The sequence below is a fragment of the Pseudochaenichthys georgianus genome, chromosome 7, assembly GCF_902827115.2.
Source record: "Pseudochaenichthys georgianus chromosome 7, fPseGeo1.2, whole genome shotgun sequence".
NCBI classification, from domain to species: domain Eukaryota; kingdom Metazoa; phylum Chordata; class Actinopteri; order Perciformes; family Channichthyidae; genus Pseudochaenichthys; species Pseudochaenichthys georgianus.
In genome coordinates, this window is record NC_047509.1 from 24,670,539 (window position 1) to 24,697,444 (window position 26,906).

The following is a 26,906-nucleotide window of genomic DNA, read 5'->3' on the forward strand; positions in this document are numbered from 1 at the left end:
GCACAGGTAAAAAGGTCACAGTGACTAGCCTTTTCCTGGCCTCAAGCGAGAAACAGGACTTGTTCCTGTAGAAGAAACCTAGCCTAACCCTCAGTTTTTTTAGCAGGTTATTGACATGAAGTTTAAAAGTGAGACAATCATCAAGCCAGATACCAAGGTATTTGTAACAGGCAACAACTTCAAGTTTTGTTCCTTGCGTAGTTACAATATCTAAAACAGGCTCTGGTGTCTTTTTTGCTTTTGAAAAGAGCATTACCTTGGTTTTATCCACATTTAAAAGAAGCTTTAATTCAGAGAGCTGAGTCTGAATAGTGTTAAAAACAGCCTGTAATTTAACAACAGCCTCTTTAATGGAGGGACCTGCACAATACATCACAGTATCATCCGCATAAAAATGTAAAGTAGCCTGATCCACATTATCACCTACGCTGTTAATATATATGGAGAATAAAAGTGGTCCTAAAACAGAACCTTGTGGTACACCATTAGAAATGTTTAACCACTCAGAAGATAGTCCATCAAAATGAACACATTGGGACCTTTCAGAGAGGTAGTTCACAAACCACCCCACTGCAAGGCTGGATATGCCAATACTGAGTAGCCTCTGCTTTAAGATGAGATGATCAACGGTGTCAAACGCTTTGGAAAGGTCAATAAACAGAGCTGCACAACTCTGCTTATTATCTAAAATACTAGTAATGTCATTTACCACTTTCATTGTCGCAGTGATGGTGCTATGTTGCTTTCTGAATCCTGACTGATGTTTAGACAGGATATCATTTATAGATAAAAACTCCTTTACTTGTTCACTCACAAGTCGTTCGAGCACCTTAGCCAGAACTGACAATTTAGAGATTGGCCTATAGTTATTTAAAATAGTTGCCTCCCCTCCTTTCAGTAAAGGCAAGACATAAGCAGACTTCCATACTTTTAGAATTGCATTTGTGCTGAGGGAGAGGTTAAAAAGAGAAGTAAGAGGTGGAGCAATAAAATCTGCAGCTATCTTTAAAAAGAAAGGTTCTAAGTTGTCCGGGCCAGCCGGTTTCCTAGGATCTAACTTGGATAATGCTTCATGAACAATACCAATAGTTAAAGGAGTAAAACTGAAAGGGTTTTCCAGACCACATTGTTCAGAGTCAAGGATTGGAGCGTTCACAGAAGCAGAAGTACAGTCAGTGACAGAATCAAACATAGAGCCACAAGACACAAAATGCTTATTAAAGCAATTTAGCATAGTTGCCCTGTCTGGTATAGTGCCAGATGCTGTGGTAAGGCACGGAGGTAGATCATTTGGGATATCACCAGTGGAAATCGATTTTATGGCTTTCCAAAATTTCCTAGGATTATTCAGATTTTCTGTGGTAACCGACAAATAGTACTTTGATTTAGCACTTTTTATTTGAGATGTGAAGCTATTTCTTAGCTGCCTAAAACGTAGCCATTCTACCTCTGAGCCTGATTTCCTAGCCTTAGCCCAAGCATTATTTCTCTCATGAAGTAGACTGGACAGCTTAGCAGAAAACCAGGGATTGTTTCGTCCCTTCACTCTAAATTTACGCAGAGGTGCATGTCTATCTATAATTTTCATAAAACCAAGATAAAACTAAGACCATGCAGTTTCTACATCAGCACACAGATTGATTTTACCCCAATCAAAATCAAACAGATCATGTAAAAAACCCTGCTCCACAAAGTGTTTTTTGTCTCTCTTTGTGATGATACGTGGTTTAACCTTTTGTACCTTAGTGTCCCTAATTGTGGCTACAACACAGTGGTCACTCACATCATTAGCAAATACTCCCACAGATGAGTATTTATGTGGAACATTTGTTAAAATTAGATCAATTAAGGAGGATTTATTTGGGGACTTAATATTTGGGCGAGTAGGACTGTCTATAATCTGGGTAAAATTCAAAGAGGTACACAGGTTTTTAAAATCCTCTGACACAGAAGTTAACCAGTCCCAATTAAAATCACCAAGCAGCACTATTTCCTTGTAGGAAAGTTGTGATACCAGTTTTGCCAATGACGATAAAGAGTCCTTGACAGCCGAAGGGGCCCTGTAGCAGCCCACCACCATGACCTGTTGACCCTTTGTTACCTCAATATTCACGGCTAAAAATTCTAGCTGTTTACTAACAGATTTGGAAACCATATTGGTTACACAAAACTTATTTTTCACATAAATGGCAACGCCACCACCTTTTTTAGCCCGGTCAGTACGATATACACTGTAACCATTTATGTAAATGTCAGAGGCCAAAATGGATTTATCTAGCCACGTTTCTGATAAGACAATGACATCAGCATCAGTCGAACTCGCCCAAATACGGACAAAATCTAATTTAGGTAACAGACTACGCACATTTAAATGAATTAAACCTAGCCCAGATCTAGATATAAGATCAGCAGGAGTAGCTATTTGACTAATACTGCTAGGTGGACCTGGATTTGGCTGTACATTTCCTGATAGTAACAACAATAAAAATACCAAGCACCTTTTCCTTCTTAGGAAACTTTCATTTCAGCTCAACAAAACACCAACAACTTTGAACAAAAATATTTGTATTGTTACAGGCACCCGCCAAGGTCACTGACATACAACACTCGCAACAAATGACATTTTTTAGATACAAAATGTGCTATACTAGTCTTTTCTCCATAACATTTGCATTAGGTTTATACATTTAAAGGACTTATTTACTTATACTTGACAGTACCACTTTGTACGTCGAGATACAGTATGTTTTGCATGACATGAAATATATGATGTGGTCTTTATAAACAATTTTTTCATTCAATCAATGATAAAATATGTGTTTCATAGATTGTAATAAAGGGCACATAAATAATGAATTATTTAACTATTGTACTGTTCACTGTTGTGCTCATAGCTATCTAACAGTTAAACATTGATAAATTGTGTAGTGGAAAAGGTGCATCATGTTCCCAAATGTTCAATAAACTTTCCCATCAACTTTTCTTTAGCTCTAGCAGTCTACACGTTCTTCCTTCTACCTTTATGTATGATGATGTATATCCATGGTGGTATTTTTTGATTTCGATTGATATATGTCCACTTTGTTGTGCTGCCTTGCTCCAAATTCCCTTTACTAACACAATGATCTTTGAGGAGTGCTTGTGTTTCTCAAAAGAGAAACACCACATATTATCTGTCAATTAAAATGTTGGAGACTATTTCCAAAAGCTTTACCTAAAATGTATTTTGGAGGAATGGCATATAACTTTTTGTTGGGAGTCTTCAATCAGAATGAATTATTATTAAAAATGTTGGTAGATGTAATGGCAAAACCCAGACTTTGTGAAGTTAAAGTGGAATCTCTATTTTAAGCTTTTCCCAACTAACAAAACCTCCATATATTTTCCTCTGGCATCTTAAGTAGACTTGAAAAGTGCTTTCAATAACTTTGGGAAAACCTCAAATATTCAGTTAAAAAGTAAGAATTTATCAGTAAAATATAAAGGCAAAACTGATGTCACTTAATTTCCAACATTCATTCTGGTCTTATAGTAACAATAAAACATAAGATATGGAATATCAGCACTGACACAGATCATAGATACAAGCAATACAAAACACAAAACCTACAATGGTGCTTTTTAAATACAACCAAAATGACATCTATGCAGGTCATTAGTTTCTTATAATGCCACAGCTGCTGGTATCCACAGTCATCTCTTCAAATATCGTCACATACAGTACAGTATAGAACGCTGACTCGGGCAAACAGACCTACTTCACAGCAACACATCTCCAGGAAACATGACATATACACAGTTTTAACTCACTTTAGCTTGCGCTTTTACATGGTGCTGTGACTTCATTTATCAAATGAATACAAAAACATACAAATATTGGAATCATTAAAACAAATATTAGTATGAGTATAATGTAATCAGTGTTATTCTTGTTAATGATTTCCTCTTCCAACCCTGACCCTATTTTTATACGTTTCTAAGGAAAGGTCTTTTTACTGCGAGTCCACTAGAAGAAAGTATTTACTGTTAACTTGTTAGTTTTTATAGTCTATATAACTGTAGGCAAAACATATGTGTAGTTTGATTGTTAGTCTTTTTAAAATGGGTTTTAGGCCACCAGAGTGAATTGTTTGGAGCTTCAAACGCACGCATTAAATTATGTGTCTGCAACACTTACTCAGCTCTCCATTCACCTTCTAACATGCAAAATGCATTCCTGTTCTAGCATTTTAGGAAATACTTTCACATTTAGAGGAAAGGCAAGTGGGAAATGTCACAGTCTGACATATATTTTTCCAATTTTGCAGTGTAATCAAAAGATGTTGTTTACTCTGAAGGCTAAATAAGAGCATACGTAAACACTCCGTCATTTTCCAGCCTGCACTTGCACATTACAAATGTGTTCCACAGCTCCCTGCCTGGATAGTTCACGTTTCACAACAAAACTGCTTTAGCCAAATCACAAGCGAATGAATGTAAACATATGAAGGATGTTCAGATGATAATATTGACAGTCAGTCCTTCATGTAGTTCAGTGTGTCCAGCGTTATTCAGCCGCCTCATGCTGCTCCCTCTCCTCAGGAACAGCCATGAAGATCTTCTGACAGAACATGGTGAAGATTTCTGAGGAGAAACAACTCATCACACGTTTTTTCTTGCTAGGTTACTGCAGGTTGAATATTGTCAGTTATGTATTAAACATTAGATTAACACCTTTGTTGAAGTTCTTCACACAGATTATACAAACAAAACAAATGTATCAGTGCCCACAGCTGCACTCGAGCAAATATTCTCACATGAATTTCACAACAAACAGTAATGGAAGCTTCTCCAGCCTTGCCTGAACAAATACACAAAGACTGTATTACAAAAAACACATCTCTCACTCACCCGACATCTTCTTGATCGCATGGGGTTTTTTCCACTTGTAGCCCAGTAGGTACGCCGGGATGCCTGTGAGAATAATGCCGGTGCCTATCAGGCACTCAAAGGGAGCCGCCCAGAAGGACACCAAGATCATGAAGACACAGCCCAGAACGAAGGTCACAGGAATGAAAAGATACACCTGAGAAAAGAGGATATGACAGATGTAGGTATGTGTTCCTGTTAGACAAGAGGAGGGTAGAAAAAAATACTGATGTTTGACAAAAATGACTACATTTAAGAGAACTGATCTTCTAGAATGTATTATTGACAAAAGTAAGGTAACGTGACTTCATACCAGAGACGTGCACAGACATTTGGAGAGGCTATTGCTCTAAACTGGAAAAAGGACCTCCCCCCCAAAAAAAAACATAAGACCTTTTGAAAATTCTAACATTTTTTTTATGTAAAAGGTTCATGAAATAAAAACACAACACTGTCATTGCAAGTGACACTCAGTTGACTTGTATGTCCAACTGCTAAATTCGTTATTCAGGCACATTTTTAACATCTAATGTTAGTAGCTCTGCTGTGCTGCTGTGGCTGAGGCCTGGTTCCACCTGCTCTGCTCTGTTGTGCTGCTGTAGCTGAGGCCTGGTTCCACCTGCTCTGCTCTGTTGTGCTGCTGTGGCTGAGGCCTGGTTCCACCTGCTCTGCTCTGTTGTGCTGCTGTGGCTGAGGCCTGGTTCCACCTGCTCTGCTCTGTTGTGCTGCTGTAGCTGAGGCCTGGTTCCACCTGCTCTGCTCTGTTGTGCTGCTGTGGCTGAGGCCTGGTTCCACCTGCTCTGCTCTGTTGTGCTGCTGTGGCTGAGGCCTGGTTCCACCTGCTCTGCTCTGTTGTGCTGCTGTGGCTGAGGCCTGGTTCCACCTGCTCTGCTCTGTTGTGCTGCTGTGGCTGAGGCCTGGTTCCACCTGCTCTGCTGTGCTGCTGTGGCTGAGGCCTGGTTCCACCTGCTCTGCTCTGCTGTGCTGCTGTAGCTGAGGCCTGGTTCCACCTGCTCTGCTCTGCTGTGCTGCTGTGGCTGAGGCCGGGTTCCACCTGCTCTGCTCTGTTGTGCTGCTGTAGCTGAGGCCTGGTTCCACCTTCTCTGCTCTGCTGTGCTGCTGTAGCTGAGGCCTGGTTCCACCTTCTCTGCTCTGCTGTGCTGCTGTAGCTGAGGCCTGGTTCCACCTTCTCTGCTCTGTTGTGCTGCTGTAGCTGAGGCCTGGTTCCACCTGCTCTGCTCTGCTGTGCTGTGCTGCTGTAGCTGAGGCCTGGTTCCACCTGCTCTGCTCTGCTGTGCTGCTGTAGCTGAGGCCTGGTTCCACCTGCTCTGCTCTGCTGTGGCTGAGGCCTGGTTCCACCTGCTCTGCTCTGCTGCTGTAGCTGAGGCCTGGTTCCACCTGCTCTGCTCTGCTGTGCTGCTGTAGCTGAGGCCTGGTTCCACCTGCTCTGCTCTGTTGTGCTGCTGTGGCTGAGGCCTGGTTCCACCTGCTCTGCTCTGCTGTGCTGCTGTAGCTGAGGCCTGGTTCCACCTTCTCTGCTCTGTTGTGCTGCTGTAGCTGAGGCCTGGTTCCACCTGCTCTGCTCTGCTGTGCTGCTGTAGCTGAGGCCTGGTTCCACCTGCTCTGCTCTGCTGTGGCTGAGGCCTGGTTCTACCTGCTCTGCTCTGCTGCTGTAGCTGAGGCCTGGTTCCACCTGCTCTGCTCTGCTGTGCTGCTGTAGCTGAGGCCTGGTTCCACCTGCTCTGCTCTGTTGTGCTGCTGTGGCTGAGGCCTGGTTCCACCTGCTCTGCTCTGCTGTGCTGCTGTAGCTGAGGCCTGGTTCCACCTTGCTCCGGGAACAGCGTGGATACTGTTGTGCTGGACTGGGAGAATGGCGGGTGTCGTGTTTCTGCTGTGCCTTTTCTTGGCTGTGCTGGACAAGGAGAAGATCGCTAGTCGTCCTGAACAATCTACTGGATTCGGGTATGTTCTGCCGCCCGCAGTGGACATCCCCTGTACAGTTTCGGAGGTGTTGCACAAACAATTGCTGGTTGCACTGTCGCGGACATTCATTTCGGAAAATGTTTGTCTTTCTCACATGCCTGCCACGATGGTCCTTCAGAATTGTTTTTTAAACTCTAATCTCACTTTCGCGAAGTTTGCTGGTGACTCTAGAACAGCTGACAATGTATGTGTGTTGATTAAGAGGAAAATTGCTTGGTATTTTTATTGTTGTTACTATCAGGAAATGTACAGCCAAATCCAGGTCCACCTAGCAGTATTAGTCAAATAGCTACTCCTGCTGATCTTATATCTAGATCTGGGCTAGGTTTAATTCATTTAAATGTGCGTAGTCTGTTACCTAAATTAGATTTTGTCCGTATTTGGGCGAGTTCGACTGATGCTGATGTCATTGTCTTATCAGAAACGTGGCTAGATAAATCCATTTTGGCCTCTGACATTTACATAAATGGTTACAGTGTATATCGTACTGACCGGGCTAAAAAAGGTGGTGGCGTTGCCATTTATGTGAAAAATAAGTTTTGTGTAACCAATATGGTTTCCAAATCTGTTAGTAAACAGCTAGAATTTTTAGCCGTGAATATTGAGGTAACAAAGGGTCAACAGGTCATGGTGGTGGGCTGCTACAGGGCCCCCTCGGCTGTCAAGGACTCTTTATCGTCATTGGCAAAACTGGTATCACAACTTTCCTACAAGGAAATAGTGCTGCTTGGTGATTTTAATTGGGACTGGTTAACTTCTGTGTCAGAGGATTTTAAAAACCTGTGTACCTCTTTGAATTTTACCCAGATTATAGACAGTCCTACTCGCCCAAATATTAAGTCCCCAAATAAATCCTCCTTAATTGATCTGATTTTAACAAATGTTCCACATAAATACTCATCTGTGGGAGTATTTGCTAATGATGTGAGTGACCACTGTGTTGTAGCCACAATTAGGGACACTAAGGTCCAAAAGGTTAAACCACGTATCATCACAAAGAGAGACAAAAAACACTTTGTGGAGCAGGGTTTTTTACATGATCTGTTTGATTTTGATTGGGGTAAAATCAATCTGTGTGCTGATGTAGAAACTGCATGGTCTTAGTTTTATCTTGGTTTTATGAAAATTATAGATAGACATGCACCTCTGTGTAAATTTAGAGTGAAGGGACGAAACAATCCCTGGTTTTCTGCTAAGCTGTCCAGTCTACTTCATGAGAGAAATAATGCTTGGCAGAGGTGTGGACTCGAGTCACATGACTTGGACTCGATTCAGACTCGAGTCATCAATTTGATGACTTGAGACTCGACTTGACAAAATCACAAAACACTTGCGACTCGACTTGGACTTGAACACCAATGACTCGGGACTTGACTTGGACTTGAGCCTTCTGACTTGAGGTGACTTGATCATTTAATTCAGGGGTCTCCAACACGCCGATCGCGAGCTGCCGCTAGAAGAGCAGACTCCCGTCGGGGAGAGCAGAATCTTCAGCCGCTCCTACTCTTGCTGAGAATCCTTGCAGGCAGGGGCGGGACTTTATTTAGCTGGGCCACCATGCGGCCAATCATATGCGAGGACACACTAGGTTCATACCATTATGTGAAAGAAGGGTGGGGGGCACAGCAGGTGTAGTGGTACAGGCCAGCTGCACAGAGCGACGGGGAGACGGATTTAAATGCAAGTGCGTCGGAAAAAGTCAAGAAATTAGCGAAAACCGAAAAAAGAAGCAGCATCTGGCTGCATTTCAATGATATTGGATAAAGCAAAGCTGAGTGCAGGATTTGTAAAATTAAAATAACCTTTTTTGGTTACCTTTATTTTGGTAACCACTCAGGATTTACTGTCAGAGGTGGGAGAAGTTCAGATCTTGTACTCGAGTAAAAGTACCAGAGTGTAGGAATACTCGGTTACAATAAAAAGTCCTGCATTCAAAATGTTACAAGTAAAAGTACAAAAGTATTAGCATCAAAATATAGTTAAAGTACCACCTGCAAAGGGATCTAGATGCAGGTGTTCTTTTCCCGATAGAGCCCGCTCGCTGTACATTATCCCTTGCATAAAGATAGATTGTGGGTCCCTTACAACATGTTGTACACAGTGATAAACATTCTGTCACCTCAACATCAGGGATCTTATACATGAAACTTCTTCTGAATCAAACTGTCACGGTAGCCTTACCTTACTGATCCCTCTTAAATTAGAAAAAAACACGTTACTTTACCAGCAGAGAGAAAATTGATTATTAAATTATTAGTGTGACTAATAAAGAGCAATTTGATTATTAAGTATTATTCTGTTAATCGAAGTCATTACATTTGGTGAAAAACACATAATGACTTGTTTAAGACTCGTTTTGTCAAAGTTTAGGACTTGAGACTTGACTTGAACTTGAGCGCAAAGACTTGAGACTTGACTCGGACTTGAGCGCAAAGACTTGAGACTTGACTCGGACTTGAGCGCAAAGACTTGAGACTTGACTCGGACTTGCAAAACAATGACTTGGTCCCACCTCTGATGCTTGGGCTAAGGCTAGGAAATCAGGCTCAGAGGTAGAATGGCTACGTTTTAGGCAGCTAAGAAATAGCTTCACATCTCAAATAAAAAGTGATAAATCAAAGTACTATTTGTCGGTTACCACAGAAAACCTGAATAATCCTAGGAAATTTTGGAAAGCCATAAAATCGATTTCCACTGTTGATATCCCAAATTCATGACCGAAAGAACGAGATCGCGGATACAAGCGGCCGAGATGGGTTTCCTCCGCCGGGTGGCTGGTGTCTCCCTTAGAGATAAGGTGAGAAGTTCGGTCATAAGGGAGGGACTCGGAGTTGAGCCGCTCCTCCTTCGCGTCGAAAGAAGCCAGTTGAGGTGGTTCGGGCACCTAGTTAGGATGCCACCTGGGCGCCTCCCTAGGGAGGTGTTCCAGGCACGTCCAGCTGGGAAGAGACCAAGGGGTAGACCTAGGACCAGGTGGAGGGATTATATCTCTTCGCTGGCCTGGGAGCGCCTTGGGATCCCCCAGTCAGAGCTGGTTGATGTCGCCAGGGAAAAGAAAGTTTGGGGCTCTCTGCTGGAACTGCTACCCCCGCGACCCGACCACGGATAAGCGGGAGAAGATGGATGGATGGATGGATATCCCAAATGAGCTACCTCCGTGCCTTACCACAGCATCTGGCACTATATCAGACAGGGCTACTATGCTAAATTGCTTTAATAAGCATTTTGTGTCTTGTGGCTCTATGTTTGATTCTGTCACTGACTGTACTTCTGCTTCTGTGAACGCTCCAATCCTTGACGCTGAACAATGTGGTCTGGAAAACCCTTTCAGTTTTACTCCTTTAACTATTGGTATTGTTCATGAAGCATTATCCAAGTTAGATCCTAGGAAACCGGCTGGCCCGGACAACTTAGAACCATTCTTTTTAAAGATAGCTGCAGATTTTATTGCTCCACCTCTTACTTCTCTTTTTAACCTCTCCCTCAGCACAAATGCAATTCCAAAAGTATGGAAGTCTGCTTATGTCTTGCCTTTACTGAAAGGAGGGGAGGCAACTATTTTAAATAACTATAGGCCAATCTCTAAATTGTCAGTTCTGGCTAAGGTGCTCGAACGACTTGTGAGTGAACAAGTAAACGAGTTTTTATCTATAAATGATATCCTGTCTAAACATCAGTCAGGATTCAGAAAGAAACACAGCACCATCACTGCCACAATGAAAGTGGTGAATGACATTACTAGTATTTTAGATAATAAGCAGAGTTGTGCAGCTCTGTTTATTGACCTTTCCAAAGTGTTTGACACCGTTGATCATCGCATCTTAAAGCAGAGGCTACTCAGTATTGGCATATCCAGCCTTGCAGTGGGGTGGTTTGTGAACTACCTCTCTGAAAGGTCCCAATGTGTTCATTTTGATGGACTGTCTTCTGAGTGGTTAAACATTTCTAATGGTGTACCACAAGGTTCTGTTTTAGGACCACTTTTATTCTCCATATATATTAACAGCGTAGGTGATAATGTGGATGAAGTTACTTTACATTTTTATGCGGATGATACTGTGATGTACTGTGCAGGTCCCTCCATTAAAGAGGCTGTTGTTAAATTACAGGCTGTTTTTAACACTATTCAGACTCAGCTCTCTGAATTAAAGCTTCTTTTAAATGTGGATAAAACCAAGGTAATGCTCTTTTCAAAAGCAAAAAAGACACCAGAGCCTGTTTTAAATATTGTAACTACGCAAGGAACAAAACTTGAAGTTGTTGCCTGTTACAAATACCTTGGTATCTGGCTTGATGATTGTCTCACTTTTAAACTTCATGTCAATAACCTGCTAAAAAAACTGAGGGTTAGGCTAGGTTTCTTCTACAGGAACAAGTCCTGTTTCTCGCTTGAGGCAAGGAAAAGGCTAGTCACTGTGACCTTTTTACCTGTGCTGGACTATGGGGATCTGATGAATGCACCTGCCAATTGCCTGGTCAAGTTAGATGCTGCGTATCACAGTGCACTAAGATTTGTGACAAACTGTAAAGCATTAACCCATCACCAGGGTTGGGTTGTAACGGAATACATGTAACAGCGTTACGTAATCAGAATACAAAAATCAAGTAACTTCAGCTCGCGTTACATTTGAAAAACGAGTAATCTGATTACAGTTACTTTCGTAAACCTGAAGTGAATACATTTTGGATTACTTATTGGAATTATTGGTGGAAAGATTTCCTCACAACATTTAATATTCATTACTAAAGGTACAGCGGAATCATCACAGCGCACAAAACCTATTACCGCCGCAGATGGGCCAAAAAAGCGTTTGAAAAAAAATCGCGGGTCCGCTCGCTCTGAAACAATAACAACGAAACATGGAGGAACAAAAGTGTATATAGCAACCTGATCTCACCAGAATGCGTGACTCCACCACGACTCCTTAACACCACAATGCGTGGTGGAGTCACGAACTTTGTTACATTTGCGTGTCGGCACCACGCAAACAACCCCAATGTAAAGTGAATGAGGCTCCTTTGTCGTGGTGCACACACGCATTTCTACAACGTCCCGCAGTGAGCTTTTATTCTATACAACGTTTTTAAATCTACTTTATAGCTTGTAGTAACTCACGGGAGGCTTCTTTTATTTTATTTGTATTCATAATTATTTTTATTTTTCGGCAGAATGTAAAAATTACATTAGTTACGAATTTGTGTTCTCAAAAAACAGTGCATTGTGTGTAATGCAACTGTGATTTTTATTAAATTAGTTTGTTTTTAAGGAAGGCCAGAGCTTCAGCTGTGTCAAATAGATTGTTCCCTTTAGTTAACGTTATTTAAAAGATAATGATCATGTCTTGTATTACGAGCGTCCATTCCCATTGGATAACAGAGAATTTTACACCCGGAAGTAAGTAGCCTATTCTCCTTACTGTCGATTGATTTTACAGTGATATCTGCACTACTCATCGACTAAAAAACACCAAATTGTCCTTGTTAATTACACAACATTGATTGGTTTGAATTGTGTACAATGCTTTTGTATTTTCCCCCTTCGATTCGGAGAAACAAATATTTTTTCGGAGTTTTTGGACGGCAGAAGACACTACACTACCCAGAATCCTCAGCTATCGTTTGGGACTACACCATGAACCCCGTGATCAGCCCTCAAGCTCTTTGATTGGTTGACCTCCAACTGCATTCCATATGAAAAAAAAACGTTTCGTAAAAGAGAAAATCATACTTTATTCAGCAGTGCTTGCTTTACTCTTTGATAGTCATCACATGAATGCATTGTAATAAATGGTTTGGCTGCATTAAATATTACACATCTGTCTTAGTTCTTTATTTATCTACAGAGATCGGGCATCAGAATAGACCAGAAACTATTCTTTTACCGTTCTGTTTTAATTTCACAATAAAGTTAGTAGTAATATTTTGTTTTGATATTATTGTTTTTTATTAACTACTAGACGACTGGGTCATGTTAATACCATCTTTTTTTGGTTGCTATGGGTTTTTCCCATCGCTTTTGTGTTACAAATATCAAAACAATAACAAAATAATATTCGTCGTAAACTAAACCGGAAACAGCAGTATATTTTATTTTGTTAACACTGTAAACTTGACAGCCTTTTAACCCAAACCACCTACTGGTTAAAGCACGTTATTACACGTTTAGAGTAATTGCAATGCAGGAAGATTGTGTTTTAATGACTGTTTAAAATGCCTTTTTCTTAATGTCTTTCATTTTTGTAACGCACTTTTGAATGTGTTATATTTTATGAAAACATTCAAATATTAATAGTACATATAAAATAGTGGGAAAGTAGAAGGTCAATTATATAAATATAGAATAGAGAATATCAAGAAGATACTCAAATGATATCTAGAGTAAAACAGTTTCGTGCCTGATAGGAGGATGTGCTAACTAATAAGGCTTTATTTAAAGACATGTGCAGAATACGACAGTGTAATGGTGGAAGTACACACATTGATAGATGTCTTGTATGCACTGTTGATGAACCTGTGACCCAAGTTGTTCATTCATTACATAACTACACTGTTGTGTATATGATATGTCAATAAACCTTAGAAAATCTTGAAAGGGATGTGCAAAATAGCAATTATATACAGTCTTTAATGAACTATTAGAGAATAACGAGTAATGAATATGCTTTAAACGGATCTGCAGATAAATATTTAGTCTTCTCAAGCACCAACTATCAAATATCTCGCCTGATTGTTGGCACTTGACAATCACCTTCACTGAATTTCATTCAGGTGTAACTAAAGTCTGATTTAAGGGTTGTTTATATTTCACATCATTAATCCAAATCTGTAAAGTAACTAAAATAAATGTAGTGGAGTAAAAATACCAGGTTAACCTTAAAGAAAGCCCTCAGGATTATAAAAGACCACCATCACCCCAGCCACAAACGGTTCTGTCTGCTGCCGTCTGGCAGGCGGTACCACAGCATTCGGACTAAAACCACCAGACACAGAGACAGCTTCATCCCACAGGCTATACAATTATTAAACACCTGAACTTAGAAACAACATCCATAACATTCATCTGGCTGCTACTTAGAAATTATTTATCTAATATATCATATTCCAATCACTTGTATATAGACTCTTATTGCACTATTTCACTATTTTTTCTGTGTATCTGTTTTATTGCGTAGCACTGTTGGAGGAGCCTGTGACCTAAGGGGGGGAGGGGGGTAGGACACGTTCGATTCCTGTTTTGAATAGTGTGCCGTCGATGGGTTTCATTCCATTTCAAAATCCTTTTGGACGCTCTGTGTAAACGTCGCGCATCCAATTACAGAGGTTGAGGACTGATCACGGGGTCAAGCTAAGCACATGGTGTAGTCCCAAACGATAGCTGAGGATTCTGGGTAGTGTAGTGTCTTTGGCCATCCTAAAACTCCGAAAAAATATTTGTTTCTCCGAATCGAAGGGGGAAAATACAAAAGCATTGCACACAATTCAAACCAATCAATGTTGTGTAATCAACAAGGACAATTTGGTGTTTTTTAGTCGATGAGTAGTGCAGATATCACTGTAAAATCAATCGACAGTAAGGAGAATAGGCTACTTACTTCCGGGTGTAAAATTCTCCGTTATCCAATGGGAATGGACGCTCGTAATACAATACAGAGGACCAGAGGCGGATTTAGGATTGTAGGAGATCCGGGGCTTAGCCCAGGAGTTGTTGGGGGGGGGAGGGGTGCAGGGGTAAAGTGCTATTTTTTTTTACAAGTGGGGGGTGGACCAAACATCCTTTAGGGGGGTCGTTGCCTCCTCTAGGGGGGTCCGGGGGCATGCTCCCCTCAGGAAGAATTTTTTTTAAATATTGAAGTTAAAAGCATCAATCTGGTGCACTTTGAGAGCAACATTAACCCTACCTCAATAATACCTTAAAGGGGACATATCATGCTATATTTGAACAATATATTGTAGGGCCATACCTATATAAAGTATATAAATAGTTTTTCTTTCAAAATACCAAACAGATCCTGCATGTTGCCTTCTGATGTGATTTAGCATGTTTGGCGTGTGTTCCCATTAGCATACCGCACCGCTATCGAACAACGCCGACACACCGTCCTCTTCCGATCCACTGCGCATTGCTTATCGTTTTATAGATCTATTCTCATCTACCATCTTTGTTTGTGACGTAAAGAGTGCAAGAGTCACGTTTCTGAATCGGGCACTCTGAGTGGATGCAGTCACAGCCAATCGGATTCAGAGTGTTGCCTGTCAGTTCCGTTGCCTGTCAGTTCTGTTGCTATGTTTCCGTTGTTATGTGTACTGAAACGAGAGCCGGTATAATTCCACGCGTGAAAACTAAATAAAAATTGGAATACGTTATTTTAGTGTCTTAAAAGTAGACTGAGGTATGAAGGGTTAACGTTACATCTTAGAATAATTTGTAGTCATGTTCTGTATACATACTAACATATAAGGGTATTGACTTAGTGTGGTTTATCTTTTTGTCGCTGCTTTTAATTTAAACTGAGCTGTTGTGTTCATCAGTAAAGTGGAACTTCTGTGTATTTATATCTTAAACTGCACTGTAACTTTTTATTCATGTATTTTTTCTTTTAATGTTTCTTTTATTATCTTTTACTGTTTTTAAATGCCTTTGTCTGAATGTCTTTCATTTTTGTAAAGCACCTTGAATTGCCTTGTGTTGAAAGGTGCTATATAAATAAACTTGCCTTGCCTTGGTTACTCCATGTTTACTAGCTATAAGATTAACGTTATAGTACATCACTCTTTTTCACTTCTTACTCAGTCAGCCAGAGTGCAGATATCACCATTAGATTCACACACCTGAAACATCATCCATTTCTTCACTGCTGGTGATGACATTGTTGTCAGTTGCTGATACTGCTGCTGCTGCTGCTGCTGCTGCAGCTTGTGGCGCCTGCTTCGATGAAAATAACTTTCTAATATCCATAACTTAGGCTATTAGCTTAAAACTCGTCAGGCAATAGGAAGGATCACTTCTTCTTCAGGGCAGGGAGGGCTACGCAGTACGCAGGCTAATGTCCCGCAGCGGCTGCCTCTCTGGTGGACTCCGGTACTGCACATTACTCCCGAGACATTTAAAAAAAAAAAAAAAAATCTAATTTTTTATTTTTATTTTTTTTAAGTGAAACATCCGGGGCTTTTCAGAAAACATCCGGGGCTTGAGCCCAAGTAGCCACCCCCTAGCGCCGCCTCTGCAGAGGACATGATCATTATCTTTTAAATAACGTTAACTGAAGGGAACAATCTATTGGACACAGCTGAAGCTCTGGTCTTCCTTAAAAACTAACTAATTTAATAAAAATCAAAGTTGCATTACACACAATGCACTGTTTTTTGAGAACACAAATTCGTAACTAATGTAATTTTTACATTCTGACGAAAAATAAAAATAATTATGAATACAAATAAAATAAAAGAAGCCTCCCGTGAGTTACTACAAGCTATAAAGTAGATTTAAAAACCGTTTTATAGAATAAAAGCTCACTGCGTGACGTTGTAGAAATGCGTGTGTGCACCACGACAAAGGAGCCTCATTCACTTTACATTGGGGTTGTTTGCGTGGTGCAGACACGCAAATGTAACAAAGTTCGTGACTCCACCACGCATTGTGGTGTTAAGGAGTCGTGGTGGAGTCACGCATTCTGGTGAGATCAGGTTGGTATATAGAGGTGTGTGTGGTTAAAACACATCAGCCTGCGGTCGCTCTTTAGCCTTACTAATGATTATTTCTGAAGGTAAACACAGTGAAGGCGGTGCGAAAGGCGGTGCGAGCTCGTCTTCTCAGAGGCTGAGTTAACCCTCCCGCTGCCTCCTGGGGCTGCAGAGATGTCATGAAGTGAAGCAGGTTTTTCTTCTATAAAACAGCTGCGGGCAGCAGATACCGTGAGAGTCACAGACATGAATTCATAGATCAAGGCAGACTGGTGCACACACTCTCCTCTCCTGTTTTGCCAATCCGGTGCTTAAACAAATATAGCTCTCCACCCCTGGCCGAAATGTCCTTAAAATGAAGTCCGAGTTCGACATTTTAATTCATGTCCTGCCAACACTGGCAGGACAGAAGGCGACACGCCCTTTCTAAGCCGTGTCCCTCACTCACTCCTCACATCCCAAGCTGCATCCCCAACAAGTGTATTATGTTGTTAAATCGTTTCAGATGTGCTCTTGATAAGCCATTAAAACAGTAAAAACACGTTCAGTTTCCTTTTGCTTTTTGTGTCTCCTGTTCACCAAAACATACCCATTTTAGATGGAAAAAGAAAGTAATCCAAAAGTAATCTAAAAGTAATCGAGACACGTAACTGTAACTGTATTCGGATTACTTTCAGAGCCATGTAATCAGTAATCAGTAACTGATTACATTTACAAAGTAACCCTCCCAACCCTGCCCATCACTGTACCCTGTATGCAAGGGCTGGTTTGCCTTCACTAACTGCACGGAGGCTCAGTCACTGGTACATTGTTATATACAAAGCCATGTTAGGGAAACTTCCATCTTATATCTGCTCCCTGATCTCTCGGAGAATTGTAAGTGGCTACTGCCTGAGATCGAATGCAGTGGTTTTATTAAATGTGCCAACTGCTAGAACTGTCTTAGGGAAGACAGCTTTTAGATGCGCAGCTCCTCTGTCTTGGAATAGTCTGCAAATTAAATGGAAACTGAACAATCTGGTGCACTAAATGTTTTTAAAGCTCGGTTGGATGCTACTCAATCGGAAGCTATTGGTACCTGTGTATGTGGATAATTATGTAAATGATGCTGTATGATGTCCTTTTGTTGTTCTGTTTATGTTTTTATGTTTCATGTGGAACTACTTGAGCAGGTCTCCCTTGAAAAAGAGATCAATGATCTCAATGGGATTTATCTGTATAAATAAAGGTTTGAAATGAAATGAAATGAGTAACTATTAAAGAAAAAATGGGGACAATTGTGTTTTAATGTAGTTTGACCACTGTAACTGCTGTGCAGACATAGGCTTACTGATAAAATAGGGCTTCTAGCTAATCACCTTAAATAAACTCACTAATTAATTAAACCAGTTCAATACGCATTATTCTAATTCTTATCATTCTTTATGAGCGCAGTAACGGTAAGGTATCTAATTGCTTATTTATTTAGTATTCCATAATTTAATAACAGAGATGGTCAAACTAAAGTGGTGGAGACATGGCAGAAATCCTACAATAAAGCGGGATAGTGAAGGGTTCTCCCGTATGTGAGAGGGCGATCAAGAAAAGAGAGCGAGCGATGAGGGAGTTTACGGAGCAGAGTAAAAGGCACAGAAAGACAGAAGCACAATAACAAGTATATTTATTTAGGTGTTTTTTTTTGTAAATAACCGACGGTGTCAAGTAAAGTCCCCTGGTTTGTCCCCTATAGTCTAACTGCCATGAGGAAACTCAAAATCAATAAAAGCATATTTAAAAACGGGGACATTTCCGGGGACAGATTGACCCGGGGATTGGCCACCAAATCCAGGCAGGCATTTGGTATGATCACCATAGCCATATGAGGCCGGAGGGCTTTCCTTTGCTTTCAGCTGTCGGATTGTAAGCAAAGTCACGTGACTGGGGGCAGATGACAGCGCTGACAAGGTGTGTTTCCCGCAGCGAGACGATACAATACAAATTGTGGGCTTATCATGTTGATTCGGCCAAAACAGAAACAAAAAACAACTCTCACTCTCTCCGGAGCGGCAGGTCAGACAAGACGGGCCCTGGCAACAATAGCCCATACCTGTGCACGTCCCTGCTTCATACAATATTATGCCTTTGGTTATGTACAGTACAGCAATAAGTTGTAAATAAATAATGCATATATATCTTAAAAGCCGGAAAACACTATACATTTTATATACTGAGTATTGTAGATATAAGAGATGGTGTGATACAATAATGATAGATGAAACCATCTAAGTTATTGGCTTATTGAGGCATTTGTGTTCAATTATCCTCCTTTTACACCAGTGGTTTAAAGTAACTAAGTACATTTACATAAGTGCTGTACTTTTTTGGTACAATTTTGAGGTACGTTACTTAAGATTTTCCATTTAATGCTACTTCTTCCTTAGTACAATTTATAACGCTTTACACATCTATATGAACACTTAAGTTAATTGTTATTACAGAAAAAAAATACAAATGATAACCAACAAAATATTATGTATCGTTATTCATTTATGCCTCAATAATTATAATGCAATTATGTATTATACATTGTAAATGGGCGAGTCTGCTTGAGGATAACTTAAAATTGGGTAGGCCTACACTAAGTATATTTCGAGCTATAGTAATTCGTTGTTAGAGGTTTATCTTCAAATCAAATGGCTCAGGCTCAAAGCAAAGATGAAAGGCTCTAGAGAACCAACGTAATATTCCAATGATGAAACAGAAACAAAGAGCCAAACCCCACTCCCTCTTATTCTGAAAACAAAGCATGGTTCTTCTTCAAAATAATAACAAGAGCAGTGAAACAATGGTGCGTTCTTTAAAAGAAAGAAAAGTGGATGCTCTATAACACCAGGAGATATTTTGTTGCTTTCGACAAAGAAACAGGCTGAGGTTGAGGTAAAGCCAAGGTCTTACCTGACTTGTGTACCTCTCAGTGAATCTCAATTCCTCTAAAAAAGAATCCCCTGAAAATCTCCAGTGCAACAAGCATTTACCAACATGCAAAACAACCTTTTAGACGTTGGTACTCTACCTTGATGGGCCTTCTGAGGTCGGGCTTGGTAAAGCGCAGCCAGAGCATGCCGGCAATGGCCATACCCACGCACAGCCAAGTGAAGAAGCTGAAGAGGTTGATAACAGAGAAAATGTCGTTGGAGATGGCGTACATCATGGACAGCAAACACTGATACAAGGGAAAAGGAAGACAAGATTGTATTAGTTATGCATTTTTAAGATAAATGTAAATATATATATATATATATATATATATATATATATAAGCTACATGCTTTCATTGTGAACTTCAAATGTCTTTACTTAAAATAATCGTACTCAAAACAAATAACAAAAAAAAAAACTAACTACTAACCATATTTAACTAGAGGACACCTGTCAGAAACAATATTGATGCTTGATCCACCTTTAATTAAATCTTATTGGATGTCATTATAGGTTGTTTCTCACACCCAGAATTTCTAAATGTGATCTTTGATAAAACACAAGAGTAACCATGGGATAGTTATTATGGGTAGCAGGAGTCTTACTGTGAAGATGAGGGACGGCACCGGTGTGAAGACGTCTGTGTTGACCAATCCCAGAGCAGCAGGGAGCTGACCCTCTCGAGCTCCAGCATAGAACAACCTGGAAGAGGGAAAGCTATGTAGTGGTTGTTTTGTGATGCAATAGTTGGCCTATGTAACATGTTTCATCCTCAATGTATATGAAACGGCACATCCTTCTAACATTGGGTGTTGAACCTGTAAAGACCAATTTGCGACTGAAATGTAATCCGCAAAGCAAATATTGAGCCTTAACCTGTTGCAGTCTTTTGTTGAGATGATGTAAAGTCCCCAGAGGGACTCGAAGAAGTTTCTAGGGAGGCTCAATCAAAAACATATTTCCCTGGTAAAAAGATCATATAGATAGAGTATTGTATATGTGTAGAAGTTGGTCAAAGAATAAGTTCAGAGGTACAGAAGTTATGAGGAATTTAAAAGTAGTTCACTATCCCAACTTCAGGAACAGACTTTTTTCTTGTTGTAGTTTGAAGTTTCATCAAACAGTACTATTCGGCATTCTTGGCTCAATTATTGAGTCTCATGGGATCAAATAACATAATCATGAACCCAAAGACTTCCAGGAAATGAGCAAAACTAACCAAGTAAACTAAGGGGGGTGAGGGGGCGCCTCCTTTTTCTGAGAAAAGGAGCAGTCTTAAAGGGAAAACCCTAACCTTTACCCCGGCTCTCTGTGAAAACACTCACCGTGCTGAGGTGAAAAGGGATCCGTTAACGGCTCCGAAGCAGGACAGTCCCACAAAGACAGGAATCAGCCAGGACATCCCACCAAGGTGGTACTCCCCGAAAGTCTGACAAAAAGCACAACAACATAAATCAGAAAACACTACTCATACCAACGAGTTGTTGCTTTGGGAACTTTATGAAAGATACATGATTCTCACCACGGCAACAGCCTCAGACTCGACCATTTGTTCAGGGGAGATGGTGGTGAAGTAGGCCAGGTTGGTCAGAACGTACACCACCGTCACTATAGGCATCGATATGATGATGGACAAGGGCAAGTTCCTGGGGGGAAAGGTCAATAGGTCATTTGAGGAACAATCTCTTGTATTTTGAATGATGTCGAATTGTTTGGCAAATGTGACCATAGTAATTCATATGTTTTATTTTACAACAGTCAGTGTTCTAGATCAGGGGTTCCCAAACTTTGCCATGCCAAGGACCCCATATGGCATTATCCTCTGGCGGGGACCCCCCTGTTGCAATTTTTTTTTTAAATGATGAGTACATTATGATGGAAAATATGACAAATTAATCATACAGCTTAATACATTTTCTTAATATATATTTGTATTAATAATTAATAATCAGTTATTGTTCTAAACAATTTTTTTATTCATCTTCTGTTATAAACATTCTTAACACAATATTAAACAGTAATATCAACAGTAAACATATTTTTAAAGCATTTTTAAAGTGATTTCTGTCTTTATAATATTATATAATCTTGAACAGTATGAATAATTAACGTATATTTTTAGCATTTTTGAAAGCTACTTATGCCTTAATAATATTATATATAATATTCAACAGTAATATTAACAATAAACATATTTATATTCATATAAACAACAATATTTGCTACATCCGTGCTCTCATCCAGCTGCAGAGTGAAATATTCACTAGCTCTCACTTGCTCCAAAAGCTGAGCAGATACTCAGTTTCACTCTCAGTAGCGGCAGCTCGATTCTGATTGGCTTGAAGGGCAGTCGTGTGATTTAAAAACAAAATAATAAAGTAAAATATGAATAAATAAAAAATATTAAAAAGGCATCAAAGGACACATAGATTGATAGATATGCAGTTATTAATAACATCTAAAAAAGAAAAAAAATGTAACTTTAAAAAAAAAAAAACCTGGCGGCCCCCCGGGGGGTTGGGCCCCCACTTTGAAAAACACTGTTCTAGATTATTTAACACAATACATAACAACTGGAACATCTAAATACTCCAAAACTACAACTTAAATGTGTTTATTCAGCTCTCAAGGTGTTTTTGAGGCTGCTTTTGGATTGCAACAAAAACTCATTTTGAACACTTTATCTCCATGCAGTCAACTGATGGTAAACAAGCTCAGTAATGGATAAGGGAAGTCATGTGGTTGGCATGTACAATGATCAAAACAACCGTCATAACATTTATGTTACTTCTCTGGATCGATCATCTCCTCTGTCACGTAATTCAGGTAGTTCCTAAAAACAAATACAAAGAGTTCAACAATATGTTAGCGATTAGATAAAGACTGGAATAACTGTAATCTGTATTGCACTGCATACAGTTGCTGCAAATAAATCGTGACTATTTCCGGTCTGTAAAACATTTTGAAATAAGTCGCAAATGCCTTACCAGCCTCCAAAAGCAAAGAGACCGCTGTACAGAGCCAAGACAATGTTGTCCACTCCTAGTTTACTGCCTTCAAATGACTTCTCTAGTGTCAGGTATGGCACATCACCTAGACACACACACACACACACACACACACACACACACACACACACACACACACACACACACACACACACACACACACACACACACACACACACACACACACACACACACACACACACACACACACACACACACACACACACACACACACACACACACAAGGAATTACAGGAATCTAAAACAACTGAAAGGGAAACATAACTCTGTCACTCTCTCTATACTTGCAGCATACGTTCATGAACTAACTGTATGACTTCATAGACATGTAATGGATTCTTACTCATGGCTGCTGCTGCTGCTGCTGCTGCTTCATTTCATTCGTGCATGAAGGCCAGGCTGTAGCTGCCTGCCCTTTGACAGGCTTGACATTTTCAACTAGGCAGTTTGGAACACTTGCCTGCAGGTTTGAACATCTGCTTTGATGTACTGCGTGTGTGCGCACGCGTGTGCGTGTGCGTGTGTGTGTGTGTGTGTGTGTGTGTGTGTGTGTGTGTGTGTGTGTGTGTGTGTGTGTGTGTGTATGTATCGCATGGTTCTCTCCTCTACCTGTCGCTTTCAGATGGTAATGACTATGGGTGGCCTATTAAACACACATTATTTTTTCACTCTGTCCTTCCCTCCCGTGCTCTGAAAGCCGGCAAGCTTCGCCACCTAGTTTCCATGGCAACGCTGTGTGGAGCACAATGGGAGTGGGTGTGGCCTTGAAGGAAAAAAAGGCAGAGAGTGGGGGGCAACAGATGGAAAGCGGAGCAGACGATTGCCACGCGGTTTTATTTTGAATGTCGTGACTAGAGCTAGAGTTGCTTTGCTATCTCAGTTTTGAAAAGCACATCTATCTGTTGCTGTTAGAGATGGATTTGCAATGCTCCACAGCAGCCTCCATGTTTAGGGCTATGGTATGGAAGATTCAGCTCAAATTGAGAAGGACAATGACTGACTGCATTCATCAGAGCACTTGCCTCTTTATTGCAGCATTAATGTTTCTAAAACATCCAATATACATGAGGATATACATTTTAGAATGTTGTGTTACAAATTGTCTGTATTCACATTGTACGGACAAGATATTTATTAAATTAACTACGCTCATCAGCGTTCAACTTCAAAGTACACCCACGCACACACATTTTCTTGGCTGCACACTTGCTCAGACTCATCATGCTGCAGACAGAAGGCCTTGTGTTCAGACTCAGCAACTGATGTGCTAACAAACTGAAAGGAGGGCAGTCTGCTCGGTCGAGCTCATTAGTGTCAGTCAACAATTTGTTGATCATTAGAGACAAAAGAAATAAACCTCGGTTTCAGCAGCGCCAATAAACTCTGAGACAATAACGCATGTTAACTATAAAACCTACAAACAGTAGGCCTATTGATGGTAATACAAAGAAGTGGGAGTTGGTTTAAGACAAGGTGTACAGCTGCATGCTGGGGAACACACACTTTTCATATTGGATGCTTGTTAGGAAGGGGCAAAAACACACTTATTCAACCATTGAAGATGGTTTGGAGTGTGAAAAACAGTTTCAAAAAAGGGTTTACCCATGTATTTTGTTTGGCCAAGGTTAATATAATATGATGATAATACTGGCAGAAGCCTTATCAAACATACACATTATGTTTAGTAGTGTTTAGCATTAGTTTTTTTGACACAAAAGACAAACCAAGCCAGCTTGTTTTCCATAACGTTTTGTGGGAGATTTTACTCAGCATCAACTTGTCCACATCGTTATCGAGACGTCAGTCTTCAAATTTAAAATGATATCAAATAGTGAAAAATATTCAAATGTAAAACTTAAGTTATAGAATGAGTTTGTAATGTAACGCTGCTGTTGTTGTAGGTGTGTTGTGTAGACCTATGGCCACAGAATGCTATATACAGCACAGGTTTATGGACCTGACATCTTTATTTAAGAAACATTTGACACATTAAACATCTGTGTTTCTGTCTAGTAGACTTTGACCAAGTAGGACTCACCTGTTGAAATCTGGATGAAGCCAAAGAGGATGATGATGATCAAGGCTAGCAGTTTGGAGGCTGTGAACAAGTCCTGCACCTTGGTAGCCGCTCTCACACTGATGCAGTTTACAAACGTCAGGGAGGCTAAAGAAAAACATACAAGTAAGGCATTAGGGGAATAGACAGCTGGAATAAAGTGAAATATGTGAATGTGTCATCTGTAAATAAAATAAAAATGAGAACATTAAAGGCCAGCAACCCCCACTCACTTAGACACAAGCAGGCGAGGAGCTTGGCGGCACTATCGGGCACGGGGCAGTTTGGGTACAGAGGTTTCAGCAGGTAGGTGGCGAACACCAGCGACACCACATACTGGGACGAGGGCCGGATGATGAGCATCTCCACCCACAGCTTAAGAAAAGCCGCCAGTTCTCCGTACACCTCCAGGATGTAAGTGTAGTCTCCCCCAGACTTGGTGATGGTGGTGCCCAGCTCGGCGTAGCACAGGGCGCCCATGGTGGAGATCACCCCACAGACAGACCAGACGATCAGGGAGAGCCCCGCTGAGCCGGTCTCTTTGACCACGCCTGTTGGAGTGACGAAAATGCCAGAGCCGATGATGGTGCCTATGATCATCCCCACTCCATTGAAGAGGGTGATGCTGCGTTTGAGCACGATCTTCTCCCCTTTGGCAGAGTCTGTCGCAGGGCTAGTGGGAGAAGGGACCATGGGGGTAGTTGGAGACGCTGGATGCTCCACAATAAGACCATCTTGGTCTGGTTCTGATTCAAATGCTGGAGGAGAGAGGACAGCAGAACCAGAAGTTCAGACAAGAGTTTCCCATCTGAGGTATGAACATTTAGTTTTGCCAGAGATCACAAAAGAAAGAGAATGATCAAAGTGAAAAAGTATTATTTGAAGTATTTCTTATATAGATATTGTATGCATTTAGGAGAATGAAATACCAAACATATATGAAAACAAAAACAAAACAGAAATGTTTCCTTTATGTGTCAAGCAGCAACGCATAGTGCATTGTTGTTTAATAGTGTGGGCACATTGCTGGCATGAACTTTTGAAAAACAGGCTAATTATAATTAATTGTAAAAACCTATTGGCTGAGGTGATTGTTGTTATTCACCTCTCCCTCTGTTCTGGTAGACACACCCAAAAGCAGTTTATTGTGTTTAGATTTTCAGTAAAGGACAGGAAACAGTAGCTGTATATATGTGTACAACGTCTCACATTATCCCACCTTTCACCATCACATAGACACCCAAATCACCCTGATGCATCTCTATAGCCACATCAATCTGAAGGTACTTTTGCATCAGGGTGCATGGCGGCATAATGCCGCCATGCACCCTGTGGTATCTACAGGAGTGTGAGCATGCACTACCTACCCCCTATCTTCTCCTGGCTCGCTGCCTTGGCAACGCTCTCTCGGCTGCTCCTGGATTTCAGCTCCGGCTCAGCCATCTTCCTTCTTAATCTGGGTCCTCTTGTCTTGTCTTTTTCCCTCGTGCCCCCCTTTTCCTTCCTCCCTCTAAGGTCCTCTTCCTCCTCCTGTCTGGGTTTCCTCTCTGTCTCTTTCACACATACAATGCCACCCACCCCAGTCCAACTCTCTCTCTCTTTCTCTAGCCCTCCCTGATTCGTCCTCTCTCACACACAGGTACACACAGTCTCCTCTTCATTTGCTGCCTTCGTCACACTCACACTGGTATTCATCTGACCCTGATCCTCTCCCTCCCTCCTTCTGTTTCTCCAGGATACAGCAGGGAGGAGCTGAACCTTTGTGATGCTGCTGCTGCCTGAGCCTATACAGTACGCCCACTCCAAATGGATGATGGGATAGCTGAGAGGGGGAAGTAGGTTACTGGCAGGCTCCATTTGGAGGGGCCACCATGTGATGCTGTAAGCTTTTTGTTTGCTGCTAATCCAGTAGTAAACACTATGTCCATGTGTGCCTGTGTCTGTGTTCTCATGTCAGAATGCATTAGTCAGGATGCTGTAGATCCGGCGCTCCCTCTAGTGGTGTCAACATGGGAAAATAGTGTCTTTGTTCTCCCTGTTGTGCAGAAAGGTAACACCAGAGAGAAAATGGATACCCACTGGTCATGTTCAGGACAGACAATGCTGAGTAATGATGATAAGGCACATGATGCTTCTCTATCACCTGATGATTTTTCCACCATATTGTGGAATTGTGAAATTGACACCAGGTGTTCAAAGAGGTCCAAAACTACTCAGCACAACAAAGAAAGTGTTCCAATACTGCTTCATAATTGTTTTTATTTATTTTTATTTAACCAGATAAAAAGCAT

The 26,906-nt window shown here is 40.9% G+C and overlaps 1 protein-coding gene across 1 annotated transcript; it reads right to left on the reverse strand.

Annotated features, from left to right (window-relative positions):
• Nucleotides 1-2,545: 2,545 nt before the first annotated feature.
• On the reverse strand, nt 2,546-26,345 carry LOC117449947 (large neutral amino acids transporter small subunit 1-like). Its single transcript, XM_034087887.2, has 11 exons — nt 25,983-26,345; nt 24,849-25,373; nt 24,598-24,723; nt 22,518-22,623; nt 22,319-22,363; nt 21,053-21,176; nt 20,856-20,959; nt 20,136-20,232; nt 19,625-19,774; nt 4,891-5,065; nt 2,546-4,623 (listed from the first exon to the last, which is right to left on the reverse strand). The coding sequence occupies exons 1-11, from the start codon at nt 26,056-26,058 to the stop codon at nt 4,547-4,549; spliced, it is 1,605 nt and encodes a 534-aa protein (XP_033943778.1). The 5' UTR covers nt 26,059-26,345; the 3' UTR covers nt 2,546-4,546.
• Nucleotides 26,346-26,906: the final 561 nt, after the last annotated feature.

Excerpts from the sequence above, each read along its gene's own strand:
- LOC117449947 (XM_034087887.2), bottom strand. The coding sequence starts at position 26,058 with ATGGCTGAGCCGGAGCTGAAATCCAGGAGCAGCCGAGAGAGCGTTGCC. Across the intron at positions 20,960-21,052 it reads AGTCTGAGGCTGTTGCCGTG|ACTTTCGGGGAGTACCACCT; the intron begins GTGAGAATCATG and ends GCTTTTTGTCAG. Across the intron at positions 19,775-20,135 it reads TGCCGTCCCTCATCTTCACA|TGTTTGCTGTCCATGATGTA; the intron begins GTAAGACTCCTG and ends CCCTTGTATCAG.